This window comes from Rhinatrema bivittatum, chromosome 7 (genome assembly GCF_901001135.1).
Source record: "Rhinatrema bivittatum chromosome 7, aRhiBiv1.1, whole genome shotgun sequence".
In the NCBI taxonomy this organism is placed as follows: domain Eukaryota; kingdom Metazoa; phylum Chordata; class Amphibia; order Gymnophiona; family Rhinatrematidae; genus Rhinatrema; species Rhinatrema bivittatum.
In genome coordinates, this window is record NC_042621.1 from 104,713,410 (window position 1) to 104,733,821 (window position 20,412).

At 44.8% G+C, this 20,412-nt stretch overlaps 1 protein-coding gene across 1 annotated transcript in view; it reads right to left on the reverse strand.

The window, feature by feature from the left end:
• Positions 1 to 1,521: 1,521 nt before the first annotated feature.
• The window catches only part of LOC115095331 (chymotrypsinogen B-like), a 31,072-nt gene continuing 12,181 nt past the window's right edge, over positions 1,522 to 20,412 (reverse strand). The window contains exons 4-7 of the mRNA XM_029608857.1: positions 16,196 to 16,277; positions 10,950 to 11,124; positions 5,003 to 5,136; positions 1,522 to 1,901 (exon numbers count right to left, since the gene is read on the reverse strand). Coding sequence (XP_029464717.1) covers positions 1,740 to 1,901; positions 5,003 to 5,136; positions 10,950 to 11,124; positions 16,196 to 16,277 — 553 coding nt within the window. The 3' untranslated portion in view covers positions 1,522 to 1,739. The remainder of the gene's footprint in view (positions 1,902 to 5,002; positions 5,137 to 10,949; positions 11,125 to 16,195; positions 16,278 to 20,412) is intronic.

Sequence of the window (20,412 nt, forward strand, 5' to 3'; positions counted from 1 at the left end):
TTCTTGTTGGTTGAGTATGGTTATGGTTGACTGTTTTAATCAGGTTTTTTGCTAGTCTGTCCACAGTTGCTTTTGAAGAGAATATTGGCAGGCTGGGGTCACTGCAGGGGTATATATGCTGTGATGTCAGCTTTCTCCATCTGCTGACAGGGGAGCATAACCTACTTGTTCTTAGTCCATCTGTCTACACTAAGGAAAATGAAATCAGGTAAGTAATTTCTCCATGTACCCATGTAAGTAGCTTTTACATAGGATAATGGATTTTTTAAGTTTGCCCTCCTTATTTAGGAATGAATTTTCAGAGAGGCGTCATGCATAAGTAGCATTCTTGGGAGTATTTGCTATTTTGAAAATGTCAAAAGCACATATTTTCAGTTTCATGCATATATTTTACAGGGGTAAAAATAAGGGGCAGTCTAGGGGCATTCCAGGGCAGTAGTTGCTATGCACTTCCATTACCAAATTTATTCATACACTTTTACATCTGCTAATTGACTCACAGCAGTGAAATCTGACTTATCTGTTGGCAGTTTTTGGATGGGAGGTCTGGGTGTTCAGAATGAAATGCTAGAGGGTCTACATGCAATCTAGAAGGACTGGGTGAACTGGTGGAGATATCGGTGATTACAAGTATAAGCAAAAGTATTTTCAAACCAGCATATGTGCATACATTATAAAATATCCACCTCTGTGTGCAAAGGAACGTATGCATTTCCTGTAAAACTATTCTGAACAAACTAGAAGGGACTGAAAATACACTGTTCCAGAGGGAAGACTGTCTACAACCTTGTTTGTAAGCTGAATACTGCTAAGGTTTGCTGATGATTATATGAATAAAAGTGAATATTGCATTAGAAAAGGCTGTAGTCAATATGCGTCTTTCTGCCCATTCATATGCCCAAATGTATGCTTATGCATGAATACATGCAATGCATTGAAACCACATATCAATGCATTGAATGCACGTATGTTTTAAAAATATATATTTTACGCATGAAAGTAAAGTAGGATTTACTCATGCAAGCCCCAATTTGTGTGTAAGTCAGCCAATTTTAAAACATGCGCACGTCAAGGAAGTTAACCAGTTTAACAATCAGTCCACCAGTTTGACCAGTCATTAATATCTTCCGGCTCTTTAGCTTGATCTCTCAACACTTTACCCAGACCTTTCACTCAGTCAGTACTACACAAAGTACATATTTAATATCACATACACACGATAATTAACAAGTGTAAAAATACACAAATATGTTGGGAAATGTATGCGCGAGTTTTTTAAAATAGCAACTTAAGTGCGTAAATGTTGGCCCCGCCCCAGAATGCTCCTAGACCACCCCTTTTTTATTGTGTATATGCGTGTGCGCAAAATAAAGTTATGCATATATTTGTAACTTTTAGAAAATACGGAATACACGAGTAGAGGCTACTTCCATGAGTATTTGCTAATTTGTAAGCACATAACTTTTTGAAAATTCATATCTTTCTGTACATGTGTAACCAAATAACTAAAACAGCTCCAAAGGAAGGGGAAATGTTTTTTATTACTTTGCAGAGACATCCCTTCTCATCTGAAATTCTAAATACCAGGGAGAGGCGATGGCAATAGTTTTGCATGCGACTGTCCACAAGGTGTAGCTGAACTTCCATTTCGATTGCACTGACATTTGATTTTTCTTTCCTTAGAGATATTTTAGTGCCACTGTTCCTGGATTCCATGTTTTTCTTGCTTTTTTTTGTTTTTAATTAGCAGCAACAATTTCTTCAATCCATCCAAGCGCATAGGTGATGCGTGAATAGACGGCAGGAAGGGTCACATCACAGGCGCTGGATCCCCAGGAGACAATGCCAACCTGATACCATACCCTACCGACCTTGATGACCAAAGGACCACCAGAGTCACCCTAGGAAGAGAAGAAGAACGTTATTTTATTAAACATCTCTCAGTTTCCTCTCATCTCTAGAAGGATAACCTGAATAGAAGGCAGTCAGCCCATTCTTCATGTTTGCTTGGTTTAAAGACATCACCCTCATGAATGACTATCAGGATGTTCTGTCTTGAAAATTTCTAAATCCCGCTCATTAAGTAAGAAGGTGACTGTTCAAAGTGCTGTTTCATAGAAAAGTCTTTAACTGAGGCCAGTGCTAAAATCTAATGGTAAGTTGTTGCAAAAGAGGATACCATTTAACTGGATAGCCAAACTCTGCGTACTTGTAAATCGTGTAAACATGAGACTTTTATGTCTCCTGTATGAAGCTCTGATATGAATTACATGCCATATCTGCTCAGTTTACTAGTTAGAAATCACTTGAAGATCCAGAAATACTCAAAATTCTCCTTCATAGCTTATTATTCGCAGTATGGAGAACTACGTTGCAACTCTGCCAGGTGGTATCTACCCCGGCTGTAGAACTGTGGCATATTAGCACTCTCATGCCTAACATTGCATAATTTAAGCAAAGGAAATAGAGAGGTACATCCACCACAAAGCAAGGTGAAATATCAGAGTAGTGGAACTCAATGAAAAAGGTACCAAATGATAAATTATCTAAAAACATATTCACTCATGTATATACATAAGCAAGGGCTAGTACAATGTATGAAATAATTTAATAAGCATATAATATACCCACGTGACCTGTTCAAAATACAATAACTATAAAACCAAGTATAAGAGAACATGTGCTGGCATGCACATGTTACAAAATCAGCACGTCTGTGTGAGCATGCGCACCTTTTAAAATCTACCCCTATATGTGTGTGTGTTTGCCAGGGCCAGTGCAAGGGGATTAGGCACCCTAAGCACCTTCTGCCTTGCACTACACCACCCCCCCCCCCCCGCCCCCGGTTGCAGTCCCGACTCCTGCCTCTCACGAGCGGCATTGGCAAAGAGGAGTGGAGATTCGAATCCCCACTGCCCCTTTGCTGCTGCCGCTCGCGGTCCCACATGGCTCGTGAGTGGTGGCGGTGCGGCGACGCCCCCTAATGGTCGCCACCCTAGGCCCAGGCCTAGCTCACCTAGTGCTTCTGCTGGCCCTGGTGTGTGCCTATGAGGGCAGATTTTCAAAAGGTTACGCAGGCCGGGCCTATTTTAAAAAGTTCCGGTGACGCACGTAAAGCCCCAGGGCTGAAGTAAGTTTTAAAACAAAAGAAAAAAGAAAAAGGTAGGGGGGAAAAGGCGGGGGAGGTAGGGGAAGGGAAGGTGGGGTGGGGGGGATAGGGAACAGGGGAAGGCAGCGCAGCTCGGCGCGTGCAAGGTGCACAATTGTGCATCCCCTTGCGCGCACTGACCCCCGATTTTATAACATGCGTGCATGTGTGCGCGGCAGGTAGCGCGCGCACATGTAAGCCCGTGCGTACTTTTGAAAATCTACCCCTATATGTAACATGGGCTCTCACAGGTGCACAAACACACAAGCACATAGGCTCTCACACAGACACAAGGGTGGCTCAAGGCAATCTGCTGCCTGAGGCGAGGGAAGAGATGGCGCCCCCCTCCCCCCACCGACGCTTAGTCTGGCACAGGTCAAATCACTGAGATGGCAAGGAGTCTGCCCTTTCAATGACTTGAAATGTCAGGGAAGTGGGCAGATAGGGGTCAGCATTTCCAGAGGTGTGGCAGATAAGGAGCTGGCAATCCTGCCACACTCCTCGGAACCTCCTGCTTCCCACCCTTCCCCAGTATTTGCACTCTGGAGCCGTGGGAGCTGGGTGAATGGGGAGGGTCTGTGCGCGGCGCTCTCTTTGAGGGCCAGTGCAAGGGTATTAGGCACTCGGCGAACCCTTACACCCTTGTGCTCTCCGATTTCCCCAGCTCTCACGACAAACAATTAAAATTATGCAAGAATAGCAGATTTTTTTTTATATGAAAAAGGACATTCAGAGTACAGTCTTCTGATGTAAATAAATATATCTTACAACAAGGTTTACATGCACTGCTGTGATGCCAAAGAGGAAACCCTCCAAAAAAGACATTTGGAACCCATATGGTATTAGGCCTGTTGTAAAGTGCATTGGGTTTGGGCTTAGCCCTCAAAAGGCCATGAATAAACTGAACTACAATTACAATATAGTAAACCTCCAATACCAAAACTGCCCTAACTGACAGCACTCAAAATGTAAAAATCCTACCCATGAAAATGCAACGTTACAAATGTTACACAGGCTCTAAAATACCAATACCCCCCCCTATTAAAAAAAATCAAAACAAAATAACAGAACAAGACAGGCTATTATAGATCCCTACACAGAAACTATACAATAGCAGAATAATTCACTTCCATTGCACACCAGAACACAGACAGACCATAAAGTGTAACTAGAAATGTGCAAACACTGAACTGAAAATTGCTAATAGCCATACTCTGTATGCAGTACAACAATGCATCCCGTGGGGCGTGGGAACTCCAGTACTGCCCAAGGATAATCTTTCTGCCTGCAGCGTGTGAAATCCCTCCTGGAACGTCAAAATTTCAGATGCTACCACTGTTTTCTTCCTGCTGGGTTTGGGACACCCTCCCCCCGTGAGTATGTCATAAACCGGTGCTGCCGCTGCCTCTGTCTTCCTGCTCATAGGGGCTGGGAGCCCAGAAGCATATCTGAAATTTTTGCCGCCGCCATCTTCTTCCTACCTGTGGGGCTGGGGATCCCTGCTGGTATGTCATAAATATGCGCCACTGCCACTGTTTTCTTCCTGCTCGCAGGGCTGGGAGCCCTGCGAGCATATCAGAAATACACGGTATGCAAATCCGGTCGCACCGGGCCTGGCAGTGAACCCAGGCTAAAGTTTTGCATGCGTACATTACAAATAATGTGGTTTATTCAAAATTGCCCTCATAATGGTTATCGAAGTGATGAAGGTGATAAAATTATCTGGAATAACTGAGGTGCACTGTGTAATGTGTGGAACAGTGTACATAAACAGTATCCCCTATAACTGAAGTGCCGAATCTATCTAACATTCATCTGCTGCAGCTGAAATATACCATCGGGTGCCATACTTACGTGACAGGAAGAAGCACCAGCTGCGCCCCCACAGATCATGGATTCATTTACTAATTCTCCCCACTGAGCCTTGCAGGCCCCCTCACTCACTAGGGGCAGTGATACCTGCTGCAGTCGGACAGCACTTTCGTATGCTGTAAGAAAAAAAAATACAGAATTTATAACTCAGGTGCCTATCAGGAGCAAATCAGAGGCCAGTTTTCTATTTATTTAAAAGGATTTTTAGCCTACTTTCTGAAAGGAAAGATAGCATATGAGATGGGGGTCTGGGTGTCCCTCTCTGTGTGTCCCCCTAATAATAAGTTTTGTGATTGGTATCCTGTACACACCAAAATTTCAAAACATGAGGGTGAAGGGATTTTAGATCCATAATATATGCAGACTGTGAATGCTCGTGTCCCAAGAATTAGGCTCTTTAGTACTGGGGTGAACTTCTTGTTGCTATTTATTTATTTTATTTATTTATATTCCGCTTTTCGCACTTTTTTCAGCGCTTCAGAGTGGATTACATTCAGGTACTGTAGGTACTTCCCTATCCCTGGAGGGCTCACAATCTAAGGGGGTCATTCTCTAAAGGGATCGCACGCTAAAAGTCCCTTTTCGCGTGCGATTCCTAAATCGGGGCAGAGTCGGCCCCGGAAGAGGAGGAGTCGGGGGTGGCACCGGGGCCGACGCCGCGAAGACATCGCTGATGGCGAAAGGTAAGGACCCTTATCGCCGCCAGTTTCGCGCCGAATAACTACACCTTTTATGGTGTAGTTATTCGGTGCGAAAGCCGGCAGCCAGCGCACCGCAGTGGTGCGATGGCTGCCGGCTTTTACAGGCCCCCCCCCCGCTTCGCCGCCCCGCCCCCGTTACCGCCGGATTCTCTAAGGTCTGCGACCTTAGAGGATCCAGGCCTAAGTTCGGACCTGAGGCAATGGAGGGTTTGCCGGTAACTTTAATACTGGCACGTGGGCTCACATGCATGCGCTTCTGCTGGCTCGCGGCCATTTTATAACCTACACGTGTATATGCATGCACGCTAAAAAAAACCAGGCTGTACGTGCGTACCTGCGGGCACAATTTTATATGGACGCGTGCATATGTACACGCACATGCCGCCTCTACCAGATAAGTGGGGGGACTTTAATAGAAACGTGGTCCGATGCAATTACCAGTTAAACCACGTCATTCCCACTTCTCCCAGGTAAGGGATAGGACTTCCTAACCCTCCCTCTTTAAATGGCCTTTATTTTCCCCTCTTAACTCCGACCCTTCAAGCCCTGCTGACACACCTATATTTGTTTGTTTTAGGACTTACAAGCCATCATCCATAGCAGACGTAAAGTTACGCGGTAAGGAAGCCCGGCGCATGCTTATGTGCATACATTTTTACACACGGATTTCATTCATAAATTCAGGAATGCCCATTCCCCGCCCATACCTTGTCCCTTTTTTGGAGGTTTTCATTTGTGTACGTACCGGAAGATATGCGTGTACTCGAGTAGCTTTTAAAATCCGCTCAGCGTGCACCGGCCCAATATATTTGTGTCTCTCTTGGTTTTGGTGTGTGGCGAGCCTTTAAAATTTACCTATACGTTTATGCACACAGTGCTGGTCCAACCAACCTTTTTGGCATCTGCTCTGTGGAACTGCTATCTGTCTGACCTCCGATCCTCTTACCAGTGTTCCTGCTCTTCTCAACAGTTCCAGTGCTCTTTGCTCCTGTCCAGCACCTGGGCTCCACCAGCATTCCTCAGCCTTACCTCTCCAGCTATGCATATTCCCTCCGGGGTGGCCTATAATTCCCAAGCCCTGATATCCCTGGCAATAATAAGCAGGGATAATCATCCTGTACCAACAATAAACATTATTATCTTTCAAGTTCTTAAAATTGTTTTAAATGGTTTCTCATTCCTTTAGGAGTTTTAATGCTGGCATAATTATCACAAATTCTTTCACACATACTGGAATTAATTCATATTGGCTTCTTACATGAATTGCATATTTATGAGCCAACCAGATAGGGGTGTGGTGTAATATATAGCTTCCTTTAAATTATGATTGCACTCACAGATCATTACTAGAGGGTTGTTTACATTAATATAAAAATATTGGGTGTATATTAAAAGTTGTAGTTAATAGAGGGTAAGCTTTGCTGCTTGCTAGGAGGACTTATAAATACCTCATAGCATAAAATTCACCAAATACAAAGAAAATGGGTGAAGGGGATAACAAAAGTCAGCTGAATAAGGCACAAAATAAGCCCAAGAAAAGCAGTAATCTGAACGAGAAAAATTGGAAAGCTATTAGCACCAATGCTCGTAGTCTGGGCAAAAAATCCCAGACTTAAGCCCAAATAATTATTATTTATCCTCTCTAGTTATTTATCCTCTCTAGTTATTATTCATTCTCTTTAGTTATTGTCAATTCCTTTAATCGAATCTCTCAAACATTAGATATCGTTATAAATTTTTGATACACTGTATGTTCTATGTAAAGGGTATATTCTGTTTATTGTAAACCGGTACGATGTGCAAACGGTTATCGGTATAGAAAAATGTTTAAATAAATAAATAAATAAATAAATAAATAAATAAATAAATGGTGGAGGCAGACTTGGACATTATTACTGTTACAGAGTCATGGTTCGCGGACTCTCATATTTGGGATATGGCCATACTGGGCTATAACTTGTTAAGAAAGAACACAGAGGAGCTCTTTATGTCAAAAACAATATCCAAACAACTGAACTGCAAGGAAGGTGGGGTAGAGAAGAAGCATTATGGGCCGTCCTAAAGAAAGATGATGGTGCATCCATTTTTACTGGAGTGATTTACAGGCCTCTGACTCAAACAGAAGAACTAGACAGAGATCTGGTTGAATGCATCCAAAAGGTGGGAAAGAAAGGAGAAGTGTTGATTGTTGGAGATTTTAATCTGCCGGACGTAGACTGGAGAATCCCTTCTGCAGAATCTACCAGAAGCAGAGAGATAGTGGATGCTCTGCAAGGGGCTCTGTTCAAACCAATGGTAATGGAACCCACGGGGGAGGGAGCTATACTCGACTTAGTTCTCACTAATGGATGTAATGTCTCTAATGTCCAGGTGGGTGCCCACCTCAGCACCAGTGATCACCCAACGGTATGGTTTGATATCTCAAATAGGATATGGAGAAGTCACACGAAGACCTGAGTTCTGAATTTCAAAAATACACACTTTGCTGAAATGGGGAAGTACCTGGAGGTAGAACTAGAAGACATGGAGAAAATGAGAGAGGGGGGACAACAGTGGGCCAAACTAAAAGGAGTAATTCAAAGGCAACTAATATATATGTTAGAAAAGTAAACAAAAGCAAGAGAAATAAGAAACCTATCTGGTTCTCAAAGGAGGTGGCTGATAAAATAAAAGCAAAAGGAACAGCATTCAGGGAGTATAAAGGATCCCAAAGGGAGGAACACAGGGAAGAATATCTATTGAAAGCAAGAAGTCAGAAGAAAGGATTGCCACAGAGGTAAAGCAAGGTGACAAAATATTTTTCAGATACAACAGAGAAAGAAGAAAGGTCTGAAGTGGTATAATGAAATTGAAAAATGAAAAGGATAAATGTGTGGAGTTTATTTCTTGTATGCAAAGTTTACTGTTCTATGTAATGGCAGTGCCAAAAGTTCTGTATAATGACACTGTCAAAAAGTTTTAGTTATCTGTAAACCGATACGATGTGCAAACGGCTATCGGTATATAAAAACCTATAAATAAATAAATAAATAAATAAATAAATAAATGGCAGAATTATTAAACAAGTACTTTAGTTCAGAGTTCAATAAAGAAGACCCTCGAGAAGGACTGTTGCTAGTTAAAAAGAAAATGGAGGGGAGTGGAGTAGACAAAACTCTGTTTATAGAAGAGAATGTATGGGAAGAGCTATGAAAACTGAACATGGACAAAACCATGGGGCTTGATGAGGTTCATCCCAGGATACTGAGGGAGCTCAGAGATGTGCTGGTGGGTCCGCTACATGACCTGTTTAATAGATCCCTGGAAACGGGAGTGGTGCTGAATGACTGGAGAAGAGCGATGGTGGTCCCGCTTCACAAGAGTGGGAGCAGAGAGAGGCTGGAAACTACAGGCCAGTTAGCCTCTCCTCAGTGATGGGAAAAGTAATGGAGATGCTGCTGAAGGAAAGAATAGTGAACTATCTACAGTCAGGAGGATTGCTAGACCCAATGCAGCATGGACTCACCAGGGGAAGATCCTGTCAGACAAATCTGATTGATTTTTTGATTGGGTAACTAAAGAATTAGATCGAGGAAGAGCGTTTGATGTGTTCTACTTGGATTTCAGCAAAGCTTTTGAAACGGTCCCGCATAGGAGGCTTGTGAATAAAATGAGAAGCTTAGGAGTGAGTGCCGAGGTAGTGGCCTGGATTACAAACTGGTTGACGGATAGAAGACAGTGTGTGATGGTAAATGGAACCTACTCTGAAGAGAGAGCGGTGTTAAGTGGAGTGCCGCAAGGATTGGTGTTGGGACAGATCTTGTTCAATATCTTTGTGAGTGACATTGCGGAAGGGATAGAAGTTAAAGTTTGTCTTTTTGCGGATGATACTAAGATCTGCAACAGATTTGACACGCCAGAAGGAGTAGAGAGAATGAGATGTAATTTAACGAAACTTGAACAATGGTTGAAGATATGGCAGCTGGGATTCAATGCCAAGAAGTGCAGAGTCATGCATTTGGGGTGTGGTAATCCAAAAGAGCTGTATGTGTTGTGCACGTGTTGTGCACGGAACAAGAGGAAGCAATGTAACAAAGCAATAGCTAAAGCTAGAAGAATGCTGAGCTGCATAGAGGAATAACCAGTAAGAAAAAGGAGGTGATGATCCCCTTGGTGAGGTCTTACCTGGAATATTGTGTTCAGTTCTGGAGACCGTATCTCAAAAGGGCCAGAGACAGGATGGAGGTGGGCCAGAGAAGGGTGACAAAAATGTTGGGGGGGGGGGGGGGGGGGGGGGGGGGGGGGTGTTCTCCTTCAAATGACATATGAGGAGAGGTTGAAGGACCTGAATATGTATACCCTGGAGGAGAGGAGGAGTAGGGTTGATATGATACAGACCTTCAGATACCTGAAAGGTTTATTGATGCACATTCAAGAACCCTTCTCTGTTAGAAATAAATAAATAGAACTAGGGGTCACGAAATGAAATTCCAGAGACGACAACTCAGAACCAACGTCAGGAAATATTTCTTCACAGAGAGGGTGGTGGATGCCTGGAATGCCCTTCTGGAGGTGGTGATGAAGACAAAAATGGTGAAAGATTTCAAAGGGGCATGGGATAAACACTGTGGATCCCTAAATGCTAGAGGATTGAAATAAGGAAAACCCTTATGGGGGTAATTTATTTTGCTGGTATGGTGGTTACTACTCTTAACTAATAAGCCTTCATACTGTTGATGCAACTCATTATTGCTCTCTGCTTTAACGGCAGGGGGAAAAGAGGACAAGGGGAATTCGTTTCAGACAGCAACCAACAAGGACATTGAATTTTATAGTCTGGGAAAACAAGCATGGGGGTAACTTATTGATGCGCTGTTACTACCCTTAACCAATAAGACTTATACTTGTGATGTCACTCTAACATTGCTCTCTGTCTCAACAGCAAGAGATAATGGGGAATTGGACTCAACCAGCAACCAATAAGGGCCCTGACTTTGATGGTTTGGGAAACTAAGAATGGGGGTAACTTGCATGGCATGGCACATGCCACCCCCTGATGCTACCATAATGGGAGAGACCTGTATGGGGCAGCTGAAACTACCATAAGCTTGCTGGGAAGAATGGATGGACCACTTGGTCTTTTTCTGCCATCATATCTATGTTTCTATATATTTCTCATTTATAATGGCCTGCATATTTGTACATGGTTGATAATTGGTTTTGCATAGTATGTCATAAGCTGTACATACAATCAAGATTATCTCGCCCCCAGCCAGTGGTGACCAGCTTTGTTCCTTCTGGAAAATTATCCACAGTAGCCAGGCAGACAGGAGATACACGGTCATTGAACTGAATTGGAGAAGCCAGTTTCACCAGGGCTACATCTGTGGACCCAAGCTCATTCCATTCTGGATGGATAAAGACCTAGTTAAAAAAAAAAAAAGCAACCAATCAACTGCAGTTAATATTTGATCATAGCATTCACAAATCTGCAAAGCTTATTAAACTGCAGCTTTTTCATCTACCCAACCCATGGTGAAGCGGAGAGCAGGATTAGATTGGGCATTGAGCTGTAATGTTTCCCACAGAGGATGGCAAGTCAGGGGAAGGGTCTGCCAAAGGAGACAACAGAAACACACATGGGGTTTGCTTGCATTCAGATTGGGGCTGAATACTTGTCTTCATGGGAAGGAGGGCTGTGCAGTACGGGGTAGGTCATTGTTGGTATATGCTCGCTGGGGAGGAATTGAATCTATCTTGTATCTTGTTTTGTTTTGGGTATTTTTTAATTATAAAGAAAGAATTTATGCTGATTGGGGCCTCAGATTCTGAAGCTTCTGCCACTTTCCCTTCCCCTCACTGCTAAATCATGATTTTGAAAGTTATTTCTGCCCTGGCAGCTAAGTAGTCACCTGGGCAAAGCCCCAGGACTGGAAATTGCTCTCCCTTCAACAGCTAAAAGTGTGAGGGGAGTTTCCCTTCGAAAATGAGCCTGCATTAGTTTCAAAAGTGCCCCATAATATCATTAAGTGCAACTCAGTGCGCATTCTCTGTTTGGAATAACTATTACCATGTGGTGAATGAAATAGATACGATGGACCAGATAAGTCCCTTTTGGTCCTTAATACACAAGTGTAACCCTTCGCTGGGGTTGTGCTGGTTCCCTTAGGGCCATAAAAGTATTTATAAGTCAGGGCTGCTCTTGCCATCCTTCCCCTCCTTCCTGCACTTCTCAGGGGGTGGGCTCTTTCTGTGGGGCGGGATAGAAAATCCTCTGTGGCCCAGGTGATGAAGAGTCCCCCCTGATGTGTGTATATATCTTTCTGGTGCGCTGTTCTTCTCAAGGACAGACAGGCTGAACTCAGACTGGGAGCTCAAATTATATTTACTGATTAATTCCAAAAGGTCAATCACTGTCCCACAAACATTTAGCAAATGAAAATGCACAGCTGAACTATTTACACGGTGTTTCTGCTGTGGTGCTGGTGTCCCTCTCTCCAGCTCCTGGGAGGGAGCGTTCCACTGCCTACTCATCTGTGCAAGAGCCCATTAGAGGGGGAATCCTATGGGGAAGCCCCACGCCACGAAAAGATCCTATCTGAGTCCAGTCTGTCGCCCGCAGCCTGTGTCCTGAGGCCTTTGAGGTGGAGATCCGGCTGGGAATCTCCCAAAACTTGATGGTACAACCTTGCTGGTCCTCTCAGGGAGAGAGAGGCCAGATGTTCCAGTTCAGCTCACAGCTCTCTGTCTCCTTCACCAGGTTGTGCAGAGGGGTGGGACAGAAACCTCCACCCGAACAAAAAAGGGAGAAATCCAAAAGTTTCTATCCAGAAGGTCTCACACTGAGTAGTGCTGTCACAGGTCTTGCTTCCTCTAGGGTGTAGAGGGGATCGCTCACAGATCTCAGGCCCCTGCTCTCAGGATCAGAGGGGGGCTGCTCCTTTTCCAAGGCACTTATGTACCCCAGAACAAGAAAAACCTATCAAAACTGGACCAAAACCTACACAAACCTTCATTCTCTACAAAAGGGAGGCGGAACCTCACAGAAGGGATCTCCTCTAAACGCAAGACAAATACCAAGCTGGGTTAGCAGGCCCAGCTCAACAGCGAAAAACAAGAACAGCTCCTTACTCCTCAACCTGTAACTCAAACTGACCCCACTCTACACTTCTCTAACTCCGCCTTATGCCCCTGGGACAGCCAATCACAGTCAGCTCAGTGGAGAGACTGAAAGAGAATGGAAAATCCCATGAAGTTACTGGTCCAGATGGTAAGGGACCCAGGGCCATCTAGTGACAAACCGAAGGGTTGATCACACAAAGAATCAAAGCAGAGCATGGTTAGCATAGTTACCTTAACTCCGAATCACAGAATTATCTATTAACATTATTTCATGATAGAGCCTTGTGATTATTTGAACAGAGAATTTTTTAAATGGGTATAACAGTATTGGGCTGAATGATGAGCCACATATTATTCTGGTACAGCTCTGTGTGCAACCTGAGACAAAGTCTGATGCCTTCTAGACCCCTTAGAAGCACAGTAAGGTCTGCCCTTCCACAAGCACAGTAGTGAATTATCACGTTTATTATGGGATCAGTTCTTAAAAGCGATGAATCAGAGAGATCACATTGCCTTGTATTAGGTGGAGGGTTATTGCACTGTCAGGTGATCTCTTACCCAATCACACCATTGCATTTCCGAATGTCCTCTTATAATAACAACTGTAAATAGCATAAAACTGAAAGCAAACCCCTCCGCTGTAACGTTCTCCCCACCCTGCATCCTTTAAAGCTAAAACCCCTATAGGGTCCATTTTAAAACAAGTGCGCCGGCGCACATGTATGCCAACAAGCGCCAAAGGATGCGGCCATTTTTTCAACATTCGCTCGTATATGCGTGCGCAATATAAAATAGGCTTACCGTGCGTACATGTGCACACAAATTTGTAATGGACGCACGCACGCGCGAGCAAATGCTGCTGCTACCGTGTAAGTGGGGGGATTTCAATAGACGTGCACCGACGCAATTACCAGTTTTCCCAATTCATTCCCAATTCACCCATGTAAAGGATAATACTTGCTAACCTGCCCTAGTTAAATAGCTTCCTATTTACTCTGTCAGCCCCAACCCTTACAACCAAGCTGACTAGCCTTGTTTTTTTTTTTTGTTTTATGACTTACATGTCATCCATAGCAGAAGTAAAGCAGTAGGGGATCCCGGCGTGCACTTGTGTGCATAAAAACTTACACACTGGTTTCATTGATAAATCCAGGAATGCCCACGCCCCACTCAGACCAAGCCCACGCCCTTTTTTCAAGAGCTCTTGGGCAACTTTTAAAATCCTCTCAGCGCACACCGGCCCACCTTGTGCACATAATCTCCCAGTCTTGGTGCAGGGCTTTTAAAAGTGACCTGCATCTGAGCCCAAACCCGGGATTTTCATATGCATTTTATATATTAAAATGTGGCCTTGGCTCCTCATTGCTTTCCAGTGACTTATTCACAGTCTGCCAGGAAAGTCAGGCTGTGCAGCACAGTTGCCCCTGCTGTAGGTCTGGGGCAATCTTTCCCTTTAGTGCAGGTGTGGACAACCCTCAGCATCTGTAGCAGACTGTGGCACCTGAAAACATCTGCCTTGACCCCCCTGCTACTTAGAGCCAGAGAGCACTGCCTTCAGGAGGCATCAGCAGCGCATGCAGCCCTTCCCACTCACGGCAACTCAGAGATGAGAAGGTGGCAGGTGAGCTCCGGGGCCAGCCCAGGTAGGAGGTGCATTTCCAGAGCCTGCATACCAATCTGCCTTGGTGCTTTCTGAAATGGAAGATTTGAGTTCCACACAAATCAGCAAGGAAGGGAGAGAGAGAGAGAGAGAGAGACTGCCAAGAGAGCCTTCTCCTGCCTGAAAGAGAGATGCAGGCAGTGAGAGAACAAGAGCTATGAATGAAGCAGGTGGTAAGAGAACAGAGCTGTCAGAGACACAGATAGGTAAAGAGCAAGAGCTGAGTGAGAGAGAGCCCCTAATCCTGACCCAGTCACTCCCCATCCCCAGTTTTGCTGGTCTGGCACTCTAGCATCTTACAAGTAGAAGGGGGCCAATGTTCAAACTGTCATACTGGGACAAAATCTGTGGGTACGTTTTGCTCTCAGACATTTACATTTGATTTCTGTGCCCGTGGCGCCCTAGGATGACATCAGCAGTTCTGCCCTATATAAGGGTTCCTGGGCCTCCCTGCCTTGCCTCAGCAACGGGTCTTCTGCCTTGTAGTGTGTGTTGCCTTGCCTCGTTCAGCCTTGCCTTCCAGCCTTGCCTCATCCAGCCTTGTCTTCCAGCCTTGCCTCATCCTATTTGTCTTGTCCAGTGTTTCTGTGTGTCTTCGGCCACCCTTGGCCTGTTTCTCTGGATCATGACCTCTTGCTTGGACCTGACCACGATTGCCTGCTACCTAGATCCGATGCCTTGCGTGGGCCTGACCATTCTTGCTAGCTGCCTGTCCCGAACTTGGCCTGTCTCTGACTCTGGTGTGCTTCTGGACTTTAGTTCTTCACCACCTTAGGGACCCGCCTAAGTCCTGCCAACTGCCAGAACCCAAGGGCTCAACCTGCAGGGGAGGCAGCTGGTAAAGGTAAAGCTCCAGCCTGTCCTGCTACAGAGCACTTTCACCAGCTGCCAAAAGTAGGCTCATGGGTTTGCCCTCGAGGCTGCATCAACTACACCACAGCATGAAGGGCTCAAGCACCTGCTACCCTTCACTCAACCACAGAATCATCTTTTGCTAGGTATTGATTTACCAAGGGGTATCCAACCAATTAGTTCATCTCACTACCTGAGATGCTCCTCTGCTAGTTTTCTGACCCCCATGATACCACATGGAGCACTCAAGTATGCTTCACTCAGTTTGAAGGATTGGTTTGGTATATAGACAACATAGAGTGCAACACCACATGCAGCAGAGGAAAACCTATCCCATAAGAAAATAAAGCACCTTTGAAAGTGAAATTTGTAGCTGTTTTATAAAACATTAATAGGCACTGTGCACAATATCTTTTATTTTTGTAAACAAATTTTAACATGCATATATTTGGGTTGATCGATATGCAAGCACGAAGACTCCTGCATGCTGTAAAGTTGTGACGTAGTCATGATAGATACATGGGGCCAACATGCACTTTTCTACAGGTTCACCATCTAAAAATATTCCTGAGAGGATTTATAACTAGAGATAGGCAGAAAAATCAATCTGGATTGCAATTCAAATGCCTGGGGATTTTTCTGTGCATGGGATTTTTTGGTTTTGATTTTTCTTTTGCTGGAGTCCCTGTAATCTGCACTTTTCTGGAAATTCTGATAACTTATAGCAGCTAAAGGTCCGTGTATTATATTAGAGCTTCCAGTTATAGATGTTTAGTATATGTCAGCTCTGATAGCCTTGGAAGGGTACACAGCCTGAGTTTTATGGGAGTTCGAAGTAATGGACACTCCTATGTGACTCACCTCAATTATACCAATGGTTTGAAGTTGTTCTTCATCTGAGAGTCGGTCATGCTCGCCCATGACGATAAAGTCAATGCCTGGCCTGTAACAGAGCAAACAGTGCTGTAAATCAGAGGTCCCCAAACTATGGCCCGCTGAGCTTGTTTTACTGGCCCGCCATGCTTTTTCTGACACAGCCGTATCCATGCTGTGGAGAAGTTTCTTTTTTAAATACATGCTGGGGGGGGGTTTGGCAAGACCCCACCAGCATAAGAAAAGGCATCAGGACTGGCCCCTGAGGCAATTAGCTGGTGAGGAGATCAGGCATGAGATGAGGCAGTAAGATCGGCCATATAAGGACTCCACTGCTTGCTTGGGGGTTAAGAGAGTTAAGTGAGCGAAGGAAGGAAGAGGAGGGGAAGGGAATGAATGAGAAGAGTGAGAGTGACCTGACCAGAGGTTGGGGGAGGGAATGAAAGGGAACAGAGCGACTGAGAAGAATGAGTAAAGTGAATGGAGGGGATGGAAGGGGAGGAGTGGAAGGAAGAGAATGTGTCTGTGAGTGCCTGATTAAAAGTTAGGAAAAAAGGCAGGTAAGTTCTTTATTGTCTTTCTTTTCCTCTCACCCATATGTAGGCTCATTCTTTGATTTAGAAACTCTTATTTCAGCCCTTAATGGTCCCCTTGCAGGTCACTGTCAAGTTAACATTAAATACACCACATACATTTAAAGGACTTTAATTTAAGCATCCCTCTTCTTTTAGAAACTTAAATTAACTAAGAACACAACAATTTGAAAATGCAGACCGCAGTCCAGCAGTGAGATGGAGGAGGGGGGGGGGGGGGGGGGGGGGTCTTCCAATCTTGTATAATTATCTACCAGTTTGTGAAAGGTTTTATGTCTATGCCCGGTGCAAAGAGCTCCTGGCTCTCAGAGAACGAGTCTAATCACTGGATGCTAAGAGTGGCAGACTTGAAGGTGCTGAGGCAGACAGAGAGGTATATAGAGGAGATCTCCAGAGACATAGTAACCAAATCCCAACTACAATCTGGCAGCCCCTGAGCTGCCTTGGAAGAGGAAGGTCACCTGGTTGGAGAGCATCACATTGGTGTAACGGGAAGTGATCTGGTAGCAAAGAACTGCTCTCCAGGTGATGAATTATACTCTTGCGCAAGGATGAGTCTCCAAGAGCTAGTGCCCAGTAGGGATGTGCATTCGTTGCTCCATTAGTTTCATTCATTTCGGCAGTATACGTGTATCTGAGAATGGATAGTAGGCGCACCAAAATGGATGGTGTGCACTTATGTATGTGCCGACTACATACGCATACACCAGGAGGGAAGGGTTAGATCGGCCGTCTTACTTGGTGATTCAGTTATTAGGAATGTAGATAGCTGGGTGGCTGGAGGATATGAAGATCACTTGATAACTTGTCTGCCTGGTGCTAAAGTGGTGAACTTCATGCCTCAGCTAGATAGGATTTTAGATAGTACTGGGGAGGAGCCAGCTATCGTGGTACATGTAGGCCAATGTAATGCTGGTTTTTAAAAAGGGTTACAGAAGCGAACCAGGAAACTACAGACCGGTGAGCTTGATGTCAGTGCCAGGAGAAATGATTGAATCTATTCTAAAGAGCAAAATTACTGTGTTACGGTCCCGGGCCGTGCCCTGGTCCTGCCACCTGGCTTGGGCCGGCCCAGGCCGCTGGGAAGCTCCCCCGGCCAGGTAGACATGATCTGGTTCCTGCCACGGCGTTCCCTCGCCGAGGGAGACACCGTCCATCCTCGGACGCTGGCCCCGCCCCCTAGGCGTGCGCGCACGAGAGGCCCATCATTTAAAGGAGCCAGCGCGGGAAAACTAAACCCAGCCTTGGATGATGTCAGATGCTGGAAAGGTTATTTAAACCCTGCAGCTGGCCCAAAGCTTTGCCTTGCAACGAGGTTCATTCTTCGGAGTAGTTAGTTGTGCTTCCTGCTTCCCGGTTCCTGTTTGTTCACGACGTCTGACTTCTGGCTCCTGAGCTTGCTTTGTTCATCGACTCCGGCTTCTGCTCCTGTTCCTGGTTTTGGCTTCTGACTTCTGGCTCCTGACCTTTCTTCGTTCATCAACTCCGGCTTCTGTTCCTATTCCTGGTTTTGGCTTCCGACATCTGACTTCTGGCTCCTGACTTTGCTTCGTTCATCGACTCCGGCTTCAGCTTCTGTTCCTGGTTTTGGCTTCCGACACCTGACTTTTGGCTCCTGACCTGGCTTCGTTCTCTGACTCCGGCTTCAGCGCTCTCCGTTCCGCAGGTATCCGGTTCTTCACTCACCTGGAGGTTTCGCCTAAGTCCCAGCGGCTCGGGTCCTCACGGGCTCCTCCTGGGGGGGCTGCGGGCTTCCAAGGGTGAAGTCTCTTCTGACCTCCTGGGCTTGGCCTAGTCATTGGACTACCTCGTCGGACTGCTCTTCTGGTCCTTGGTCGCATAGGATCACACCTAAGACCAAGAGGCCCGGGTCCCTACGTGGCTCCTCCCGGGGGGACCTCGGGCTCCCAGTGGTGAAGCCTTCTCCGGATTCCTCCTCCAGCACCGCCTCCCGGCTGTGACGTCCACTGTGGGTCCTCCACAGTGCTTCAACATCACTCTCAGCCGGCCCCAGGGTTCACATCCATAATATACTGAACATATATGTAAACATAGTTTAATGGGACAAAGACAACATGGATTCAGCCACGAGAAGTCTTGCTTCAACAATTTGCTCCATATTTTTTAAAGGCGTAAATAAATATGGATAAAGGTAAGCCAATTGATATAGTGTATCTAGACTTTCAGAAAGTGTGTGACAAAGTACCTCATGAGAGACTCTTGAGGAAATTAAAAAGTCATGGGAGAGGAGGCAATATTCTATTGTGGACTAAGAACTGGTTAAAAGATAGAAAACAGAGAATAGGGCTAAATGGTCAATTTACTCAATGGAGAAAGGTGAATAGTGGAGTGCCCCAGGGATCTGTACTAGGCATAAATGACCTAGAGATGGGAACGAGTGAGGTGATCACATTTGCTGATGATATTTAAATTATTCAAAGTTGTTAATCACAAGAGGATTGTGAGAAATTGAAAGACTGGGAGACTGCGCAACCAAATGGCAGATGACATTTAATGTGGATAAGTGCAAAGTGATGCATGTAGAAAAGAGCAACTCAAATTATAGCTATACATTTCAAGGTTCCACGTTGGAAAAGGATCTAGGTTTCATAGTGGATAATATGTTGAAATCCTCTGCTCAGTGTGCAGTGGCGGCCAATAAAGCAAATAGAATTCTAGGAATTATTAGGAAAGGAAAGGAAAATAAAACAGAGAATGTTATGCTCATGCTGTGACCAAGCTTTGAGTATTGTATGAAGTTCTGATGAAGTTCTGGGCACTGTATCTCAAAAAAGATATAGCAGAATTAGAAAAGGTACAGAGGATGACCAAAATGATAAGAGGGATGGAACAATCAGGTTAGGGCTCTTTAGTTTGGAGAAGAGATAGCAAAGGTGAGATATGATAGAGGTCTATAAAATAATGAGTGGACTGGAATTGGTAAAAGCAAATCAGTTGTTTACTCCTTCAAAAAGTGCAAAGACTAGGGGACATTTAAGACAAACAGGAGAAAATATTTTTTTACGCAACACATAATTAAACTCTGGAATTTGTTGTTGGAGGATGTGGTAAAAGCTGTTAATGTAACTGGGTTTAAAAAAGGTTTGGACAAGTTCCTGAAAGAAAAATCCATAAGCCATTATTAAGGTGGACATGATGAAATCCACTGTTTATCCCTGGGATAAGCAACATGGAATCTATTGACCTTTTGGGATCCTGCCAGGTACTTGTGACTTGAATTGGCTACTGTTGGAAACAGGATAGTGGACCTGATGGATCTTTGGTCTGACCCAGTATGGCAAATCTTATGTTCTTATGCTTTAATGACATAGGAAGGTGAGGGAAAGAGGTTCTAGAAGCCAAATTTAGGCTGCTAGGTAGAAAGCTGAAATGCTCCAGAGCAGCATTCTGTGAAATTCTCCCCGTCCCACACACAGGACCCTAGATGCAGGCAGTGCTCTGGACTCTCAATACATGGATGAGACAATGGTGCAGGGAAGACTGCTTTAATTTGTTAGAAACTGGGCAACATTTTGTGGAAGGGGAAGCCTATTCTAAAAAAAGGGCTCTACTCTAACCAAGGTGGATCCACACTGCTAGCATTAACCTTTA